We start from the raw sequence: 17,747 nt of genomic DNA, 5'->3' as shown, positions 1-17,747 counted from the left end.
GATAGAGGGCATCCCTGCTTCACCCTATCGTGCTGGTCACCATTTCGGATAGTCCGCCTGGAGCTCGGACTCTGCCTGTCAGAGACTCATACAAAGCATATATCCCCCCACTGCATATCCTCAGGTACCTCAGAAGTCCACAAAGCACTAGTATATCCTTCTCTTCTGTGCCCTGCCCTCTTCAATAAGTGAGATTTAAAGGGCTGGGGGAAATCTGAGAGTAGAGGTGCAAGAGCCTACAGAGATTGAATCAAGCACAAGCTCTCAACCCAAGGCCAAAACAGGAATTAACTAGGGCACGAATTGGAGAGTGATGAAATGAACACAGTTTTACTTGTGTTATACAATGGAAAACAGGTTATCCCAATCTTGGATGGTGATGGTGGTGGTGGTGTCAATATAATCACCAAGTGTTGTTGGGAGATGTGAAGAAGTCCTTCTCTTGAAGATACAGATCTAATGGTGAAACTTGCTGATGGAAACACAACTAGATCATGGGGAGTTTTGAGAGACATCAAGATCAAAACTTTTGGGATGATTATTTGTGGTAATGGACTTCCAACAACAAGGATCCTATGACATGATCCTTGGACTTCCTTACATGAGAGATACAATGCTGTACATGATTTGGATACAAATCGTATCTCTCTCTCAAAGGGAGATCAGACCTTTTAAGTGGACCTCAAAACCTAGAAAACTCACTTTATGGGTAGAGGTATTCTAGGGGAAGAATCTAAAACAACTACCTAAACCACTTCAATTAACATATGTCGATCATGTGATAGGCTCATGGGTAGTGAACATAAGGAGTCAGTACACCCCTCTTCCTAAGCCTCATGCCCCTCCTCCCCCTCCCCATGCCCGCCCGTGCGAGCTCTTGGAGTCTTCCGGGACTGCACCCATGAGCTACATGGTGTGATGTTCATGGGTCCGTGGTCCATGGCAGCTCCATATTCGGGAGATCCTCCAGTGCCCATCAGCTACAATGTGCTCTTGAAGTGACTTGGGACTGTGCCCATCGGCTACAATGCCCTCAATGCTCATGGGCCGGTGGTCCATGGAAGCTCCATATTTGGTAGATCCTCCAGTGCCACAGGGACACCTTTCCAGCAGTGGTGGACATGATGAGCCTCATGACAGTTATCGACTCTCCTATGCTGACATTCTAGATGGCTGAGGTTTCACACCCCCACATGAGCTCTCATACTGTGATATGGATATGTACTCACACATGGAAATGTCTTACATGTACTTATGGACTTGTACTCTCACATGTACCTACACATGGACATGCACTCTCCCGTGCACTTACATGTGGAAATGTACTCCCACAGGGTCGTGGGAGCATAGAGCTCTTCTTTTCCTTTCGATTTTGATTCCAACTGTGCCAATCAAAGTTTTCTTACAAAATCTCCTTCCTCATTGATAAGATTTTCTGAGATAAAGTCTATAATGAGGTTTTTTACAACCAAGTTATTCGTGCTGACAGGAAGAAGATGGTGCTGTGGTTCATTTCAAGAAAGAGAACGAAACGCTTTCAATCAAGGTAAGGTTCCAAAGCTTGCAACTGCAGTAATTTAGTTGCATGACTACGTTTTAAAAAAATTAATGTTTTGTTTAAAACACATGTTTTTAGTTTTCCCGAAAAGAAAGCATCTACAGAGCAAGAAGAAAAAACAACATATATCATGCCTTCACAGAACGGTCGTGTGCCAAAAAATAAGATGGAGGAATTCAATGCTGAAGCTAGCTTGTAAGTAGTCAGTTTGATTAAGTCACTAGGGGAAACAAAGGTTGTCATGCCATGGTGCTCCCACCACCTTCCAGTGTACAATTTCTTCTTGAAAGGGTGCATTAGTCCCTTGAAGGCAAGACCTCTATGACTTTGGTGAAACTCCACCGGAGTAAAGAACCCTTGTCTTCTCTTTCTCTTTGTAATTATTCTAAATATAAAAGAACTTGAATTGACTAATGAACTTGAAAAGAAAGTTTGTGCTATGGGGAAACTTTCAATGAAAAGGAGCAAGAGCCAGAAAGTCAAATCAGCTTAGAGATCTCCTTAATTTTTGGGACCCCCTTGAGTTGGCAGTTATCAAAACACTGTGATAGTGAATATGCAAAATAGACTCAACCCAATGGTCTCAGATTACGCCCATGTTATTGTAACGGTTATATATCCGTAGATCTAGCCTACACTCCAATACCTCAATCCTTTGGTTTTGCAAACTTGGCCTTGATATGCATGAGATGATGGCCATGGGCACCTAAGGCACCTTATAGGTGAATATAGATGGGAGTGCACTATCAATGTTCTAAACCATGATGTGGAAAAGAACCTGTGGGCTCTCATCAAGGTGTTACTGATGTGCATAATCTATCCAGATTGGTTCTTTCCACGAACAGGAGAACAATTTCATAATATCTATTTGAAAAGGAAAACTTAAATTGTTATTTCAAGGAAATAAATGCATTTTTCGTGCTCTCTCTGCAATGTTTAAAAATAGTTTTTGTTTTCCCAACCTTTGCATGCTGTAAACAATCTGATTTTTTTTGGGAAGGTGATTGGCAGGCCCCTTTGGTGATTGGTGCAGATGGGATACGCTCAGCTGTAAGAGCAGCTTTGTTTGGTAATATTCCACCTCGAGACAATGGAAGAACCATGTGGCGAGCTGTGATTGACAGTAATCGATGTTCACACCAGGTCATTTTTTTTTGAGGTTTCATTCAATCAGCTGTGTAAAGTTTCTAAGTAGGCCTTAAAAGTTCTCAACTCCACATCTCTGATGCAAAAGGGCTCTCTTCCTTCTTGTTGCATGTCCCCCTGTTATCCTGGCTTGGAGAAAAGAAAGGGAATGATGTTGCTTGGATCTGATAACACTATGACATCATCTCATGGCAGACCCCTGGACTAAAATCCTGGCCCCAGCCATTTTTAAACCATTGTTGAGGTGTTGAAAATTTTATTCCTGTTGAAGTCCTCATATATGAGGTTTTTGAGTAAGCTCTTAGGTGTTTCCTGACACAAATCTAAATTCAATCTCAAAGCCTATAGGGCACATATAGAGTCATGCAAGAGAGGGGACAATCCCTCCAAAGAGCTAGACACCCTAGTCTTGAGAGATCTAGACCCTCCACGTAGTAGCTGCAGATCCGGGACTTTCTTAGGTGCCATAGAAAGGTATCGTTACATGAGGTGCATGTTGCAGCATTTTACTCCATCCATGAAGAGGATGTTGGATATCAATGCTCCACCCTCATATTGTATTGTCTAGGCACCGGCTAACTTATGTTTGTATGGCCCCCATTATGAGTAGTAGCTATGATCAAGTAGCTGTGGCACCTCCCAGCATCCCCGTATTCACATGGGATTGTGGCCTAGACAGGCTGATGGTTTAGAGACGGATTATATCAGATTTGGGACACTGCCAAATAGGCTACATGCTACAATGGACTGTTATGGGATAGTGGACTTATATCCCATAACAGTCCACACATGGAGTAGGTAGACTATACTCTAGGACATCTTGTTTCTACAATGGATTGTTATGGGACAGTGGACTTTTATCCCATAACAGTCCACACATGGAGTAGGTAGACTATACCCTAGGACATCCTGTTTTGACACTCCAAAGCCCAAAGAGGACCCAAGGTAAGCTCAAATGGCTGAGTCTACTCCCTGGACGGTGGCGTCGACTATGACCATGAGTGTCTACCTACACAGTCATGTCATGGCTGCTCCGTGTATACATGCCTATATCGATACACGACCAGCTCCTTCTCAAGACAGTTTGTCAGTCATCAATGTGAGTTTACTTCCTAGCTTCTACTAGCGTACCTCCTTTGTCTCAATACTTCTAGATTAGCCATCTAAGCTCCCTTCACAGGAGCACACGGGTGTAGGGCTTTGCCATCTGTCTCCTACCACATCAGTAATACAATATTCTTCTCTGTCTCTCTATTATTGTGCAATTTGAGTTTTGCAGTTTTGTGCTGTAAAAGTTTCTACTTCTTGTGATTGTTCTCTTGCATACATCGCACGTTGTATCCTCTTACATTGTATCAAAGCTATGGCTCGGTACCAAACTACTTTGCTATGTGCTGTCTAATAGTTCCTAAGGATAAATGACATCTTCTTTAAGACCTTGTCCACCACCATTCGGTGTTGATGGAAAGCTTAATGGCACCAATTATCATCTTTGGATGTTCAATTTCAAGGCTATCCTATTCTCCTATGAACTTTGAAACACTATCATTGGTGTTGATATTCACCCCCCATGTCACGAGCACACTTTAGTGAGTGTCTCGTGGACATGCTTCTACCCATTGGCCATCTCAAAGCTCAAGTACGTGACCAAATTCATGTGTTTGTAACTATTGTGCTTATTGATCGTGTTGAGGCACCCAAAAGTGTGGACAAAGTTGTTGTGTTATTGTGTGAACACACTTAATTGGAGATTATTATTAGCGTTGGTGGCAAACTCACCAACATTAGCCACTACTAGGCTGAGAGGTGATCAAGATTTATGGAGGACAACCCATCTCAGAGTCCATTCCACTTTCCAAGGACACGTTTGAGTCGAGTGAGTTTCAGAATTTTCTCTCCAAATCCATTGAGGAGGATGAGATGAGCGATTCCAAAGTGGTGTCTACCATACTAGTTGAGCATTGAGCTGAGCATCCAGAGACGGAGGGGCTAGTTCTAGTGCCTGTAGCTCTCGAGGAGGTAGTGGCGGAGACATCATTGGAGACGGCAGGTCCAGTAGCCATGCTATTGGAATTCCTATTGGTGTGTGGAGTAGAGAGCGAGTTTGCTAGAAGATCCATGCTAGGTTGAAGTGGTGGAGTATCATTTGTACCCATGCTCCAAGTTAAGCAAGAGGGTACTCTCCCGAGTGTGACGTGGATGTGCTTCTATCCATTGGTTAGCTCAAAGGAGGTAGGGCGGAGACATCATTGGAGACAATAGGTCCAGTAGCCATGCTATTGGAGTTCCTACTGGTGTGTGGAGCAGAGAGCGAGTTCGTTGGAAGATTCATATCGGGTTGGAGCGGTGGAGCATCATTTGCACCCGTGCTCCAAGTTAAGCAGGAGGAGATGTCACGTGCACTCTTTCAAGTGCGATGTGGACGTGCTTCTATCCATTGGTTAGCTTGGAGGTCGAGTACGTGTGTTTGAAAGGGCTATTATGCTAGTTCATTGTAATATTGTCTAGGTGCCCAATGAGCAGCCAAGTGTGGGCAGAGTTATTGGGTTATTGTGTGAACACACTTAGTTGGATATTATTATTACGGTTGGTAGGGTTGGTAGCCAACTCACCAACATTAGATACTATAAAGAGGATTCTAGGTCTTAGTCATATTCATTGATTGATCAATCAATCATCATTGTGAGTCATTGAGAGATCAGGAGTAGTGCTGCCATTGAGTTTCTCTGTTCAACATTGTATATGCTTCATGCTAGTAATACATGGTGGATTAGGTCATCTCTCTCTATTGTATATTGAGCATGCAGAAGAAGCAATGGTTGCATGGATTTAAGTTTTGATTAAGTGCTAATCTCAATCAATCAATCATAAACACGCTTTCGCAAGAACCCATGTTACACCCCACTAGTGAGGGATGATGGCGACCTTGTATAACATGTTGCTAACCTTGTCCACACTTGGAGATGAAGGGATGCATATACATTGTGCCATTGTCCCTAGCGTGGAAGATAGTGTGCTAACCATGGTTTAGCTTGTCTCCAATGCCGGAGCTGCATGGGCTATGCTACATAGCTAGTATGAGATCTCGAATTCCTCGAGGATTTAGAATCTGAAAGATTAATTTCAAATTTCAATAGGAGAAGCTAAATGAAGGTGAAGTGGTAGAGGTGTTCCTAACCAAAATCAAAGATCTTCATGACCAATGGTGGGTGCAATCGGCATGGGTGTTCTCTCCTCAGATCTTGCTCGCTATCTAAGGGTATTGCCGCACAAATTTCATAGTTTTGTTATATCTTTGAATGGTTGTGTCAAATCGACTCCTCCGACATTTGAGGAGTTTAGCTCATTACTTTGGGATGAGGAGATGTGGATGGAGAATCACAATGGTGACGACCGTGCCTTCTCCGCTCACAAGTAGAAGGGTAAGAATTTTAACTCTTTAAATGAGAAGAAATAGACGTAATACTTTTACTGGAATAAGAAAAGACACATAGCCAAAGATTGTAGGAAAAAGAAAGCAGATGCTTAGAATGGCACTCTCAAGACCAAGGAATGATCCAATCATGCTACATAAATAGAGCTGTTTGTTGCCATTGAAGAAGTGTGTAGTGAGACAACTAAGGTTGCAGCACATGATGATTCTTTGATCATTGAGCGGGGCTTCTAGACACATGACGAGTTGTAAGTATTGGTATTCCTCCCTAAAGCCTGGAGATGACATCATGGTGATGGTGGGTAATGATGCAAATTGCCCACTCAAAGGTTTAGGTACTATTTCACACATGTCTAAAGAAGGTTGTGCAAAGAATCTATCAAATGTTCTTTGGGTTTCATATATGAGGTGGAATCTCCTTTCTACCTTTGGCCATCGAGAGTGGGTTTAATACAAGTTTGATGGTACTTTGAAAAAGTAAAGGTACGGCACAGGTTGAAGTTTGTCACATGCTCGGAAGCTCTGTGTCTTCTTTCAGCCCTAAACACCTTTCATAGGTACATCTTGATGCAAAACGCAAAGAAGAGATGGATAGGAGAGAGAGAGAGAGAGCTGTATTTTCAGTATATTCATATAGTACAAAAAGGGTACATAATCTTGGCAGCCATAGGCATGCCCTTGAAAAGGTGGAAATCTGTCCTACCTAACCTACTATGTGACCTAACATCAAAAAGTGTCAAATGATCAAAACCATTCTTGGCAAAGCCTTTTATAGGCCTCAAGAGGAATCCCCAGCTGGCCGACCTGCTGTCGGCGAGCATCAAAGACATAAAAAATATACATATGCTGCCGACCAGCCCTGTAGCTCATAGCTTCTGGAGTACCTTGCCGACCTGTTCCTGCACCCATAGGATGCCTTCTGGGATCCTCCTGTGCCTGGATCATGACCTAAGTCTATTGTTTATATGCTGGCCTTTAGGGATTAGGATGTCCATGACAAAGTTTTTGACTTTCAGGAGACTTTTGGTCGTACGATCAGGTTAACCACAATTCGCACTGTCTTTATATTGGCAGCATAAAGGGTGGTGTCACCTCAGTAGCACTGCCTGGTGCTGGTTAGCCACCCGCATATAGTTGCTGCCTGCCCTCCCTTGTGTACTTTGTGTCGCCTCAGTAGCACTGCCTGGTGCTTGCTAGCCACCCTACATAGCACACAACACCGCCTTTGCAAGGTCGACCTGGCACCACAGGTTGCAAGTCTCGAACCTGCACCACAAGTTGCAAAGTCAAACCAGCACCACTCGTGCCTAGTCGAATAGAAAACAAGGGAGAGAGAGCTTCACAGACCAAACCTCTTGAACCAGCTCAGATACCAAATGTTGGTAAGAGGCAAGGGCAACGGAAAGCTTGAAGACAATAAAAGAAGACAAACAGTCGACCAGCATAGAGAGAAATTGGTGGTGGAAGGAGACTGACATGACTAAAGTAAAATGTGCCTTCGTACATCTAAGGACCAAGGGGTCCAAGTAAAAGGTGCCATGTGTCACCATAAAGTATATAAGTGACACTTCATTATGGCCAAGTCTGGCCTGCATCTCCGGAGGTTTGACAGAAACTCAGTACGAAGGGCTTTGTGTTAATATATGCTCTTGTGTGTGTGTGTGTGTGTGTGTGTGTGGAGTGCGTGTGTGAGAGCATATCTTGATACAGAGTTCTACACCCACTATTGGGCACTGATGGCGTTAGTGGGGATGTTGTAGTATCTAGTCCATACTATGCATAAGGTCACTGATGACGTTAGTGGGGATGTCGTAGTATCTAGTCCATAGAGAGTTCTGCACCCACTATTGGGCACTAATGACGTTAGTGGGATGTTGTATCTAGTCCATACTATGCATAATGGAATTGATAGTTATATAGTCTTGTGGGTTGACTACCATGAGTATATAACACGCACTTTCCTAAAAGGTGAATTTGGGCATGTTCCTAGATTCATCTAGGTATATAATTCAGCCGTATTAGCAGACATGCAGATTTCACATTGTGAAGTTTTCGTCTGAGTTGCGGCCAGTTGATATTGTACTAATTCTTTCTATCTTTAGCGGTGAATTTGCCCTATCAACTACTTATTTGTTGTACTAATTCTTTCTATTTGCTACTTCCCTTAGTGCTAGGCTTCATTATGACTGAGTCTGCCTTGCATCTCCGGAGTTTTGACAGAAACTCAGTACGAAGGGCTTTGTGTGAATATATGCTCTTATGTGTGTGTGTGTGTGTGTGTGTGAGCATATCTTGATACAGAGTTCTACACCCACTATTGGGCACTAATGACGTTAGTGGGGATGTCGTAGTATCTAGTCCATACTATGCATAATGGAGTTGATAGTTATATAGTCTTATGGGTTGACTACCATAAGTATACATGCACGTTCCTAAAAGGTGAATTTGGGCATGTTCCTGGATTCATCTAGGTATATATAAGTGACACCAAGGTATAAAAACTCCAAATAACTTAAGTGCCTAGTACTAGGCACTAGGCGCTAATAAACTTCTAACTACGAGCACTAATAAACTTCTAACTCTTAGCACTAATAAACTCCCAACTTCTACATACATGTGCACTACAAAATGTGTGAATCTTCTACAGACCAAAAGTTGTCATACTCTTGCTGTCAACATGGTAGATCACAGATAGTCTTGTGTGGAGGGCATGTACGGGCTGACATTGGTGGAACGGATCTCTAGGAGTGAGCCTTAGTCCCTGGCTCGGGGGAGGTTTGTAGATGCGGACTGTGGCTGGGTGGTGAGCTTGCCTTTGCACCCTTCTATGGTGTTTGTATTAATCCTTGTTTTTAGCTAGTGTTGTAGATGAACCTGCATATTTTCTAAAGTTTCTCACGTAAATGCTGTTTTTGCTCCCGGTTTTTTTTTTTTGAAATTCAAAATTGGCACATGGCCTTTTCTTGCATCAGTAGACACTTCCTCCACTTCACCCATGGGAAGATCTCCATTTCATGGCACCTTGCTGGATCGTGAGGAGAATTTTGAACCCGAGGGGGATCAAATGGAGTTTCAACACGAAGAGGTAGACGGGGTAGAGAAAACTCACTTCGAGGAGCAGATGGAAAAACTCCGGGCTGATTTGTAGGCTGATCTTCGGAACATGTGGTGGTTTTGCAAAGCGTGGTTGTTGGTACAAACTAGCGTAGGTACGGTTGCTATCGCTCGTTCTTTCACATTGGATGCTTTTGTTGGTGAGAAGAAGAAGAGGATCCATGAGGTTGTTGATTCTTGCCTCAATTGTTGGAATGTTCACTTTGAGTTCCTATTGAGAATGCAAGCTCATCGGGATCTGGTGGATAGCGGTGGCATGTGGACACCAGTCTAGCAGTGTGTGTGGACAATAATGGCCGCGTCCAGCTGGTCAAGTGTGTGGACATTAGACTTAGTTATTTCAGTGTGAACTTATCACTAGAGTAGTGTTCTATGTTTTGTGGTGTGCAATGAAGGAAATCTATGGAGCTTCTATATCATGTAGATGTTGATGGTTTGAGATAATGAGAGCTAATTTGGGTTTGCCTCTCTACACTTGTGTCTATTTCATCTCTCTTTTCATGGTATCAAAGCTTGGTGCGCTCTATTAGGGTTTTGTGAGTTAGTGAAGAAGAGAACAATTCTGTTTTTGGAGCTATCCATTGGAGCTTGGAGCTTGGAGCAAAGAGAAGCTTGTAGGTATATGCTCACTTATGGTAGTGCTATGTGTGAACAGGGCTTAACCGAGGGCACTTTTTTCCATGTGGTTTTTCCCCTTGGATATCAAGTGTGAAAGGACACTCTATCCATATAATATTTTGTACTTCTATATTATATTGATGTGACACACATGTAAGGGTTGACTTGCATTTTGTGGCTACCACACTTTTGGCTCTCTCTCTCTCTCTCTCATTTTTTTGTGTGAGCTTCTTCTTTCTGCACCTAACCCTAATATGCAGGATTTTGTGTGTGTGAGTCCAACACCAACAATTGGTATCAGAGCTGGGACAGCTGTCTGTGGAATTCTGTCAGCAGCAGCTAGTTCGTCCGGCAATTAGGTCCGTCGACAGAAGTCCGTCCGTCGCCTCCTGTGCTGCCGGAGTCCGCCTCCTAGCCTGTGGCACTAGTGGGGAGAGAACTGCCCCCGCCGTTTCCTGCCTCCCGCCGCCCGGTTTCGCCTGCTACTTCCGGCGGTGCTACTGCGCAGGGAACCGCCGCCGCTGCCTGTGCTCGCTCCACCTACGCCCACGTCTAGCTCCAGTCGACCGCCGTGTCCACGTCGTTGGTGGTCGCACAGAACTCAGCCCTCTACCGCCGTTGGCTGCGTTGGCTCCAGCACGCAGCTCCGCCCATGCGATAGCTCTGTCTCCACGTCCACCTCTCCAGTCTCGAGCATAAAGCTCTGTCCAGGCGTTCAGCTCCGTCAAGGCGTTTCGTTCCCTGTAGCGTACAGCTCAGTCAAGAGTTCAGTTCCGTACAATGTGCAACCTGCGCACTGTCTGCAGCACCATTTGTACCTGCTTGTCTGATAGCTCCTCGTGCTCGCTCGTACCTACAGTCCCATACCTTTTGTGCCTACTCACTCGTACCTGCAGTCACGTCCCGCCTATACCTGCTCGACTGGCCATCTGTACCTGGCCATCTCAAGCCTTGCTGTCACCAATTGGCCGACCATTTGGTCCATCTCCAGTTTTTGCGTCTCGTTCACTTGAGGCCAGGCCGGTGTCTCATGTGAAGAGGCCAGTATTTTGCTGACATGGACGGGAGCCAGACTGGTGCCACCCGTGTGTTAGCAGGATGGTTTCGTATGGACGGGAGCCAGACTAGTGCCACCCGTGTATGACCTGGACTGTGTTCGACCCATGGGACTGTCACGCCATGGAAGAGCCAGTATTTGTGCCGTGTTTTGCCTATGGGACTGTCACACCATAGGGAGACTCGTGCCTGGAACTGTGTCTTACCTATGGGACTGTCACTCCATAGGAAGACCAGGTTTTTATGTTTTTATGTTGTGCCAGTTTTGTGCCGACAGATATTTTGTACTTGTTCCATGAACGGGAGATATGTCCATGATACTATTTGCACATGCACACATGATTTGCATGTTTGAAACTGTTTTCGCATGACATGTATTTGTGTGTTTGCCTGCTTGACGTGTTACTTACTGAGCGGGGACGCCTGCCAGTGAGTCGTGAAGTCTGCTCTGTATTCTGACGAGTTTTAGTGCATGTGAACAGGTGGTAAGTATGTTACACATGTTGTTTTAATATTTTATTCTAACCCCTTTGTTTTATAAGGTTAGGTGTTCACATTTATTTAAAAGTGGGCACCCCCTTTGGGCACCCACTTAGAGGCCAAGGTGGGGAGCCCCACTTAAGTGAGTGTGGGGGTGGGCATGGGCACCTACCCAAACTCCCCACCCACATGCAAGCGTGGAGTAAACTCCACTTTCATTTTTAATAAAAAAAGGTTCCCGTCTTCATGCGTGGATCATCACCATCGGCGTGCTCTTCCACCATCCTTCGTAGAAAAAAAAAGGAGAAAACGACCTGCGCTTCTACTTCTTTCAGGCTGCGCTTCTGCTTCTCTCAAGCTGCGCATGCCACCTCCAGTAGGCTGCGTTTCTGCATACAGACAGCGACTGAGCCCTAGCTGACGGCTACAGCCAGCAGGCAGTGTCCATCAGCAGCAACAGGCAGCCTTTCTCCTTAGGCTGCGCTCCATCCTCCATACAGGTTGTACAGGCTACGCTGCTGCTCTTCACAGGCAGCTGTCTATCTCTCAAGCTGCACCATAAGGCTGACGGCTGTCTACTCTACAGGCGGCTGTGTGTTTCATCTCTAGCAAGGCTGCGCTGCCCCTTGCAGGTGGATGTGTGCCCACTTCCAGCAAACGACTGCACCAGATCCACCCTCATAACAAGGCTACGCTGCCTTCTTTCTGCAGGCGACTGTGTGACCAACTTCAGTGGGCTACTCCTCTTCTCCTGCAGGCGCCTACTCCTCCTCCCAAGCAGGCGATCCCTTCTCCATACAGGAGGCTGTGCCTTCTACAAGGTGGCTGCACTTGTTGTAGCCAGGCGGCATCTCCCTTCTTCAGGTGGCTACATCTACTCCACAGGCAGCTACCCCTCTTCTTCCTCGACAGGCTGCTGTGTCTCGGTGTCCCTCACAAGGGTGGCTTCAGCATACCACAAGTATTGGTTTTCTATCAACCATCCACAAGTAAGTGACTTTCAGATTTGAATAAAGTATTTTTATGTTTAAATCTGATAAAGGATTCATCCCGCTCGGCCAACACCCGTTCGGTGCCGGGTTGTCCAAGCTATATTGGCGAACCTCGGTCCAAAGGTGCTGAGATCGGGAGAGCCAGGCGTTAGTACGAGAGCGCCTGTTTGTGCGTGGTCTCGGAACACCAGTGAGGCGCTCTCCGCGGAGTCCAGTGAAAGCACAGGACCGTAGCGATTGGACCACACTAGTCGTCGTTCTGCTTCGAGCTTCTACATCGAAATTCGAGCCTATTTGTTTGGTACTGTTTTCATATGTACATGGACATTATCTGGTTCTTGGAACCCATGGAGCATTGTATTTATTAAATACTCCCAATAAATATATCATATATTGAGGGGGGGGTCGGCCCGTTCCGGCCCCAGTGCTGGTGTCCATCTTTCCATTTCATTTCATTTAAGTTGTCCATTTCAAATTTGTGGTTTTAAAGTTGTGCTATTAAGCGTGTGGGTGTCCAACGGAGTCTTTCCCCCTTGACGGGATCGGTTTCACTTGCAGGTATTTTAAATTCTAATATTGAAAAAAAATAAAAAAATTGCAAACATTACACTGCAGGCTTAGTGAATTTGAGGGATTAGCAAAATTTCCCCTCGCATGGAAAATATAGGAGGCAGAATTGCATTGAAATTATTTGTTGTAGAATTGCCCATGTGGTTTTGGTTGGATTTTGGGGTTTTTTCAAATTAAGCTCAAAATCAGCCAATTAAGCCTCCCTTGGTTGCAGAAATTTGGGGTTTTTGTGAAAATTGGGCAATTGACTGCACATTGAAGCAATTGCAATGCATAAAAATTAGGGCTTTTCAAATTGGAGCATGTAATTGGGGATTATAGCAATGATTTGTCGCATATGTATACACATTGTGTGTCATTGGACAATTTGGTGCAGGTTTATACTTGCTTCAGGTTGCAGGCAAAAATTTACACAGGACATTTGGTTGCCTGGCAGTGCACATTGGTGCTTGGTTTGCTTGCAAGTGTATTTTGTTGACATGGCTCAAAACGCTACAGATGTATTTGGTGTGCTCACCCAGGAGGACAAGTTGGATGGGTCAAACTACTTCCTCTGGAGTTTCATGATCCGTAATTTAATGGTAGCCAAAGGGCTTTGGGGCATCGTGTGTGGTGATGACACACGCCCACTTACCATATAGCCAGCAACGCCTCAAAGGGAAGGTGCTCAAAGAGCTCCTGAGGTAGAACCTGCTCCCACACAAGAGCAAAAGAGATGGGACTCTAGGGATGCACAGGCCATGTCCTTGATAGCCCTTTCAGTGAAAAGGACTATTATTCTACGCATTCAGTCTTGCAAGACATCGAAGCTTGCATGGGACACATTGGAAGCAATGTATTAGGTACGCAACGAGGCAAGAGTTGCCTACTTGAAGAGGCAATTGGATCTTCTTTCTATGGATGAGGGTGACTCCATGGCAGATCATCTCACCAAAGTGAAAGATTTGCAGGAACAATTGCTCAACATTGATGAGGTTATCCCAGACAGACAGCTGGTCACCAACACTCTTCATTCTTTACCATCTTCCTACTTGGGCTTTCACACCTCTCTCAACCTCTCTATGAGAGGAGGGGGCGATCTTGTCACCTTTGAAGAGCTAGTGGGTTTATTCTTATAGGAAGAGCAAACAAGAGCAAACCTATCTAGCAACCGTGGTGGAGACAAGGCATTTACAGCCAAGGATAAGGGTAAAGCAAAGAGCTTTAGGCATGGGGGACAACAGTCTAGTAAGGCTGGTCATGGACAGCCCTCTTCTGGTCGTGAAAAGTCTGAGGGGATGCAAAAAAGCCTAAAAAGAAGGGCAAATGTCACTACTGCCATAAGCCTGGCCACTACATCAATGAATGTAGAAAGCAAATTGCAAAAGAGAAAAAGAAAGATGCAGGCAATGTAGTAGCAGACTCTTCTGATGACAAAGCACATCAATCGGCTAATGTAATTTAGGAAGAGTACACTTCTTTGGTCACATGCACTAGTGACACACCTGCTTCGAGCCAAATCACTTCATGCAAAGATGTATTTTAGCACTTGGTTTATGCTTCAAATGGCCGCATTGTATCATGTGCAGATCATACCACATATCCAGTAAAGGGAATTAGCAAAATGTCATACTTGTTGCAGCCAATGGTGCCAAAATATGTATTTCAGCACTTGGTTTATGCTTCAAATGGCCGCATTGTATCATGTGCAGATCATACCACATATCCAGTAAAGGGAATTAGCAATGTCATACTTGTTGCAGCCAATGGTGCCAATATATGTATGAAAAATGTGTTGTATGTTCCAAGGATAAAGAAAAATCTGCTCTCCGTCTCAGCCATAAACGACCAAGGTTTAAAGGTTGAATTTGAAGATGGGAAGTGTTTGGTAAAAGACCTATCAAAGGGTTATGAAATAGTCACTTTTGGAACACGATACAAAGGCTTGTATAAGCTGGACAGCTATGACAAGCGTACTTATGATGCAAATACAGTGGCTGTCCACACTCCCGCTATGCATGATGCAGAGCTATGGCATGCTCGTTTTGGACATGTAAATTTTCGTAGTTTGATGCTTTTGTAGAAGCATCATATGGTTGATAATATGCCGCCTCTTGAGTCCCCAACAAGACATGTATGTGAGGGGTGTATTTTGGGAAAGATGTATCGAAAATCATTCCCCAAGGATGGAGCTGTTAGAGCTGAAAGTAAATTACAGCTCATACACAGTGATGTATGTGGTCCAATGCGGACACCATCCATAGGGGGGCATCTTTATTTCGTCACATTCATTGATGACTACTCCAGGTTTGCTTGGGTTTACCCCTTGAAAGTGAAAGCAGAGGTGTTTACATGCTTTCAACACTTTGTAGCAATGGCTGAAAATATATGTGGATGTAAAGTCCAAACACTCCGCTCAGATAGAGGTGGAGAATACATGTCAAATGCATTCAAGGATTATATCCTTCAAAAGGGCATCAAACACCAATGTACTATGCCTTATACACTGCAAACAGAATGGTGTAGCTGAGAGGAAAAATAGATCTCTCATGGAGAGGCAAGATGCATGGTGAAAGCACAAAAGTTGCCTCACAATTTTTGGATGGAAGCTATAATGTGTGCAACTCACGTGTTGAACAGGTGTCCAACAAAAGCTTTGAAAACCATAACACCATTTTGATGGGGAGAAACAGAATTAGGTCATGTGGGAGACATACACAGAGAAGCACATGGGAGAGAGAGTGAGAGAGTTGTGGGGATAAGTCAACTCATAAGGCATGAGTGTGTGACTCCCCTATCACACATGTATATTGCACTAGTACACATAGTGCACTTAGTACATTAAAAGTACTAAGTGTACTATGTACTATAACTTATGGGCTTGTACACACTATAAGGGTGGGCATAACGCCTTTACCCCAACAACCTCCCACTTAAAGGCAAAGTGCCCTTAAGTAAAGGAAAAGAAAAATCAGCATGTACATGATAATATACAAGGCCATATCAAGGCTGAAAATGGCCTCATCCAATGCCCATCAAGTGTCTGCAATGAGCAAACCGCTCCGGAGGCAAACTCTTCGTCAGCAGATCAGCCGGGTTGTCATCCGTATGAATCATGTGTCCCAACCGGCTATGCCACATAGAAATTTCCGGCAGCTCGGTTGCATTTACATTAGCATGGTGACAAACACCTGCATGCATGAAATAAAGAGTGTCCACCTTAGAGCCTCTGGCAACAACCAGTGAGCCCTTACTAATTTTCCACTTTCCACTACCAAATGGGGTAACATAATCAGCATCATCAAGCTGTCTAGTAGAAAGCAGATTCTTTTTTATCTCAGGCACATGCCTGACATCATGGAGCATAAGCTGTGAGCCATCTGAAAATACAAGCCTTACATCACCTCTGCCAAGAATCTTGCATGCATGGTTATCACCCAAATAAACCACTCCTTCATTGCCAGCAGTATACCTGGCAAACAAGTCTCTGCAGGAGGCACCTGAATCAATGATCCATGAGTGCATACCATGACCACCTGTAAGAAGTGAATGGGCATCAAGTGAAGAAGTAAATAGGACCTCATCCTCACTGCCACCTGCATGTGACACATTGATTTCTTCAATCTTGACTCCACTTTTGCCCTTCGGCTTTACATCTTTGGCTTCATCCTTGTCTTTGTCTTTGCCTTTTCCCTTTTCTTTTTGATCATTTTTCCATTTGTAGCATTGCTTTTTAATGTGTCCCTTCTTGCCACAATAATGGCATTCCAAATCCTTTTTGGAGCGAGACTTGCTCCTTCCCCTTTCTTGGCTTTTCCCCCTTTGCTGGGATCTCCCACGTGCATTCATTGCATTGGACTTTCCAACAGAGTTGTTTTTCCTGTTCATCTCTTCTTGAAGAAGAGCACCCTCAACATCTGCATATCACAGCATAGCATTCGAATTGCTAGTGGTTGTCTTGAATGTGTCCCAACTCTCTAGCAAAGTGCATAACAGAAAAGTGGCTTTGAACTCATCGTCCATTGCCAACTTTTGATTAATGACGTGGCTGACAATACCATTAAACTCATTTAGATGGGCTGTCATAAAAGCCCCTTCCTTCATCTGAAGGCCTATGAGTTTCTTCAACCAATACACTTTGCTTGAGGCACTTTGTTGGGCATACAAGTCCTGCAATCTCTGCCACATTCCCCAAGCTGTCTTCTCTTCACGAATGCTGAAAAGTAATGAGTCTGACACAGACAACATGATAGTAGATCTTGCCAGCTCATCCATATCTTCCCACTCTTCAGCAGTAAGAGAAGCGGGCATCACACCCCTTTCTTTGATAGGCTTGTGCTGCTTTTTCTGGAGCAACACATTGTAGCACTGGGTTTGCCAAATATCATAGTTATGCAAGCCTTCAAGCTTCTTGATGTGAAGCAATGAAGAGCTCTCACCTGTGGTTGCCATAGCAAAATGCAACCTGTCAATGCCTGACTCCCTGCAAAAATGTGCAAACACTGCACCAAAAGCACACAAAGTGCTCACAGTTGTTCTCCCAAGCTTTATCTCCCACTGCGGAAGCACAAATGCAACTTTTCTCCCACTTTATGTGATGAAAACACCAAAATCTGGTTGCTGCAGATTTTGGACAGCACCTTAAATGTGCTCTGTTGCCCTTCCAAAATACTGTACAGCAGTACCAAGTGCTCACCAATGATGTACCAAACCTGTACCGGCAAGTACAGCAGCTGAAATTGAACCTTTTGGTCACTCAAAACAGTGTACAGCCATGCCAAAACTTGCACAAAGCTGTGCC

General features: G+C 44.5%; 1 protein-coding gene across 1 annotated transcript in view; it reads left to right on the top strand.

The window, feature by feature from the left end:
* Window positions 1–17,747, top strand: part of LOC147631619 (uncharacterized) — a 115,857-nt gene that overhangs the window by 51,461 nt on the left and 46,649 nt on the right. The window contains exons 4-5 of the mRNA XM_086808154.1: window positions 1,490–1,546; window positions 2,570–2,701. Coding sequence (XP_086664280.1) covers window positions 1,490–1,546; window positions 2,570–2,701 — 189 coding nt within the window. The remainder of the gene's footprint in view (window positions 1–1,489; window positions 1,547–2,569; window positions 2,702–17,747) is intronic.

The sequence above is a fragment of the Cibotium barometz genome, chromosome 14 (genome assembly GCF_041138505.1).
Source record: "Cibotium barometz isolate CiBa-2024 chromosome 14, ASM4113850v1, whole genome shotgun sequence".
Lineage (NCBI taxonomy): Eukaryota > Viridiplantae > Streptophyta > Polypodiopsida > Cyatheales > Cibotiaceae > Cibotium > Cibotium barometz.
Note: the sequence above shows the minus strand (reverse complement) of the source record. Positions and strands in the feature narration are given on the sequence as shown.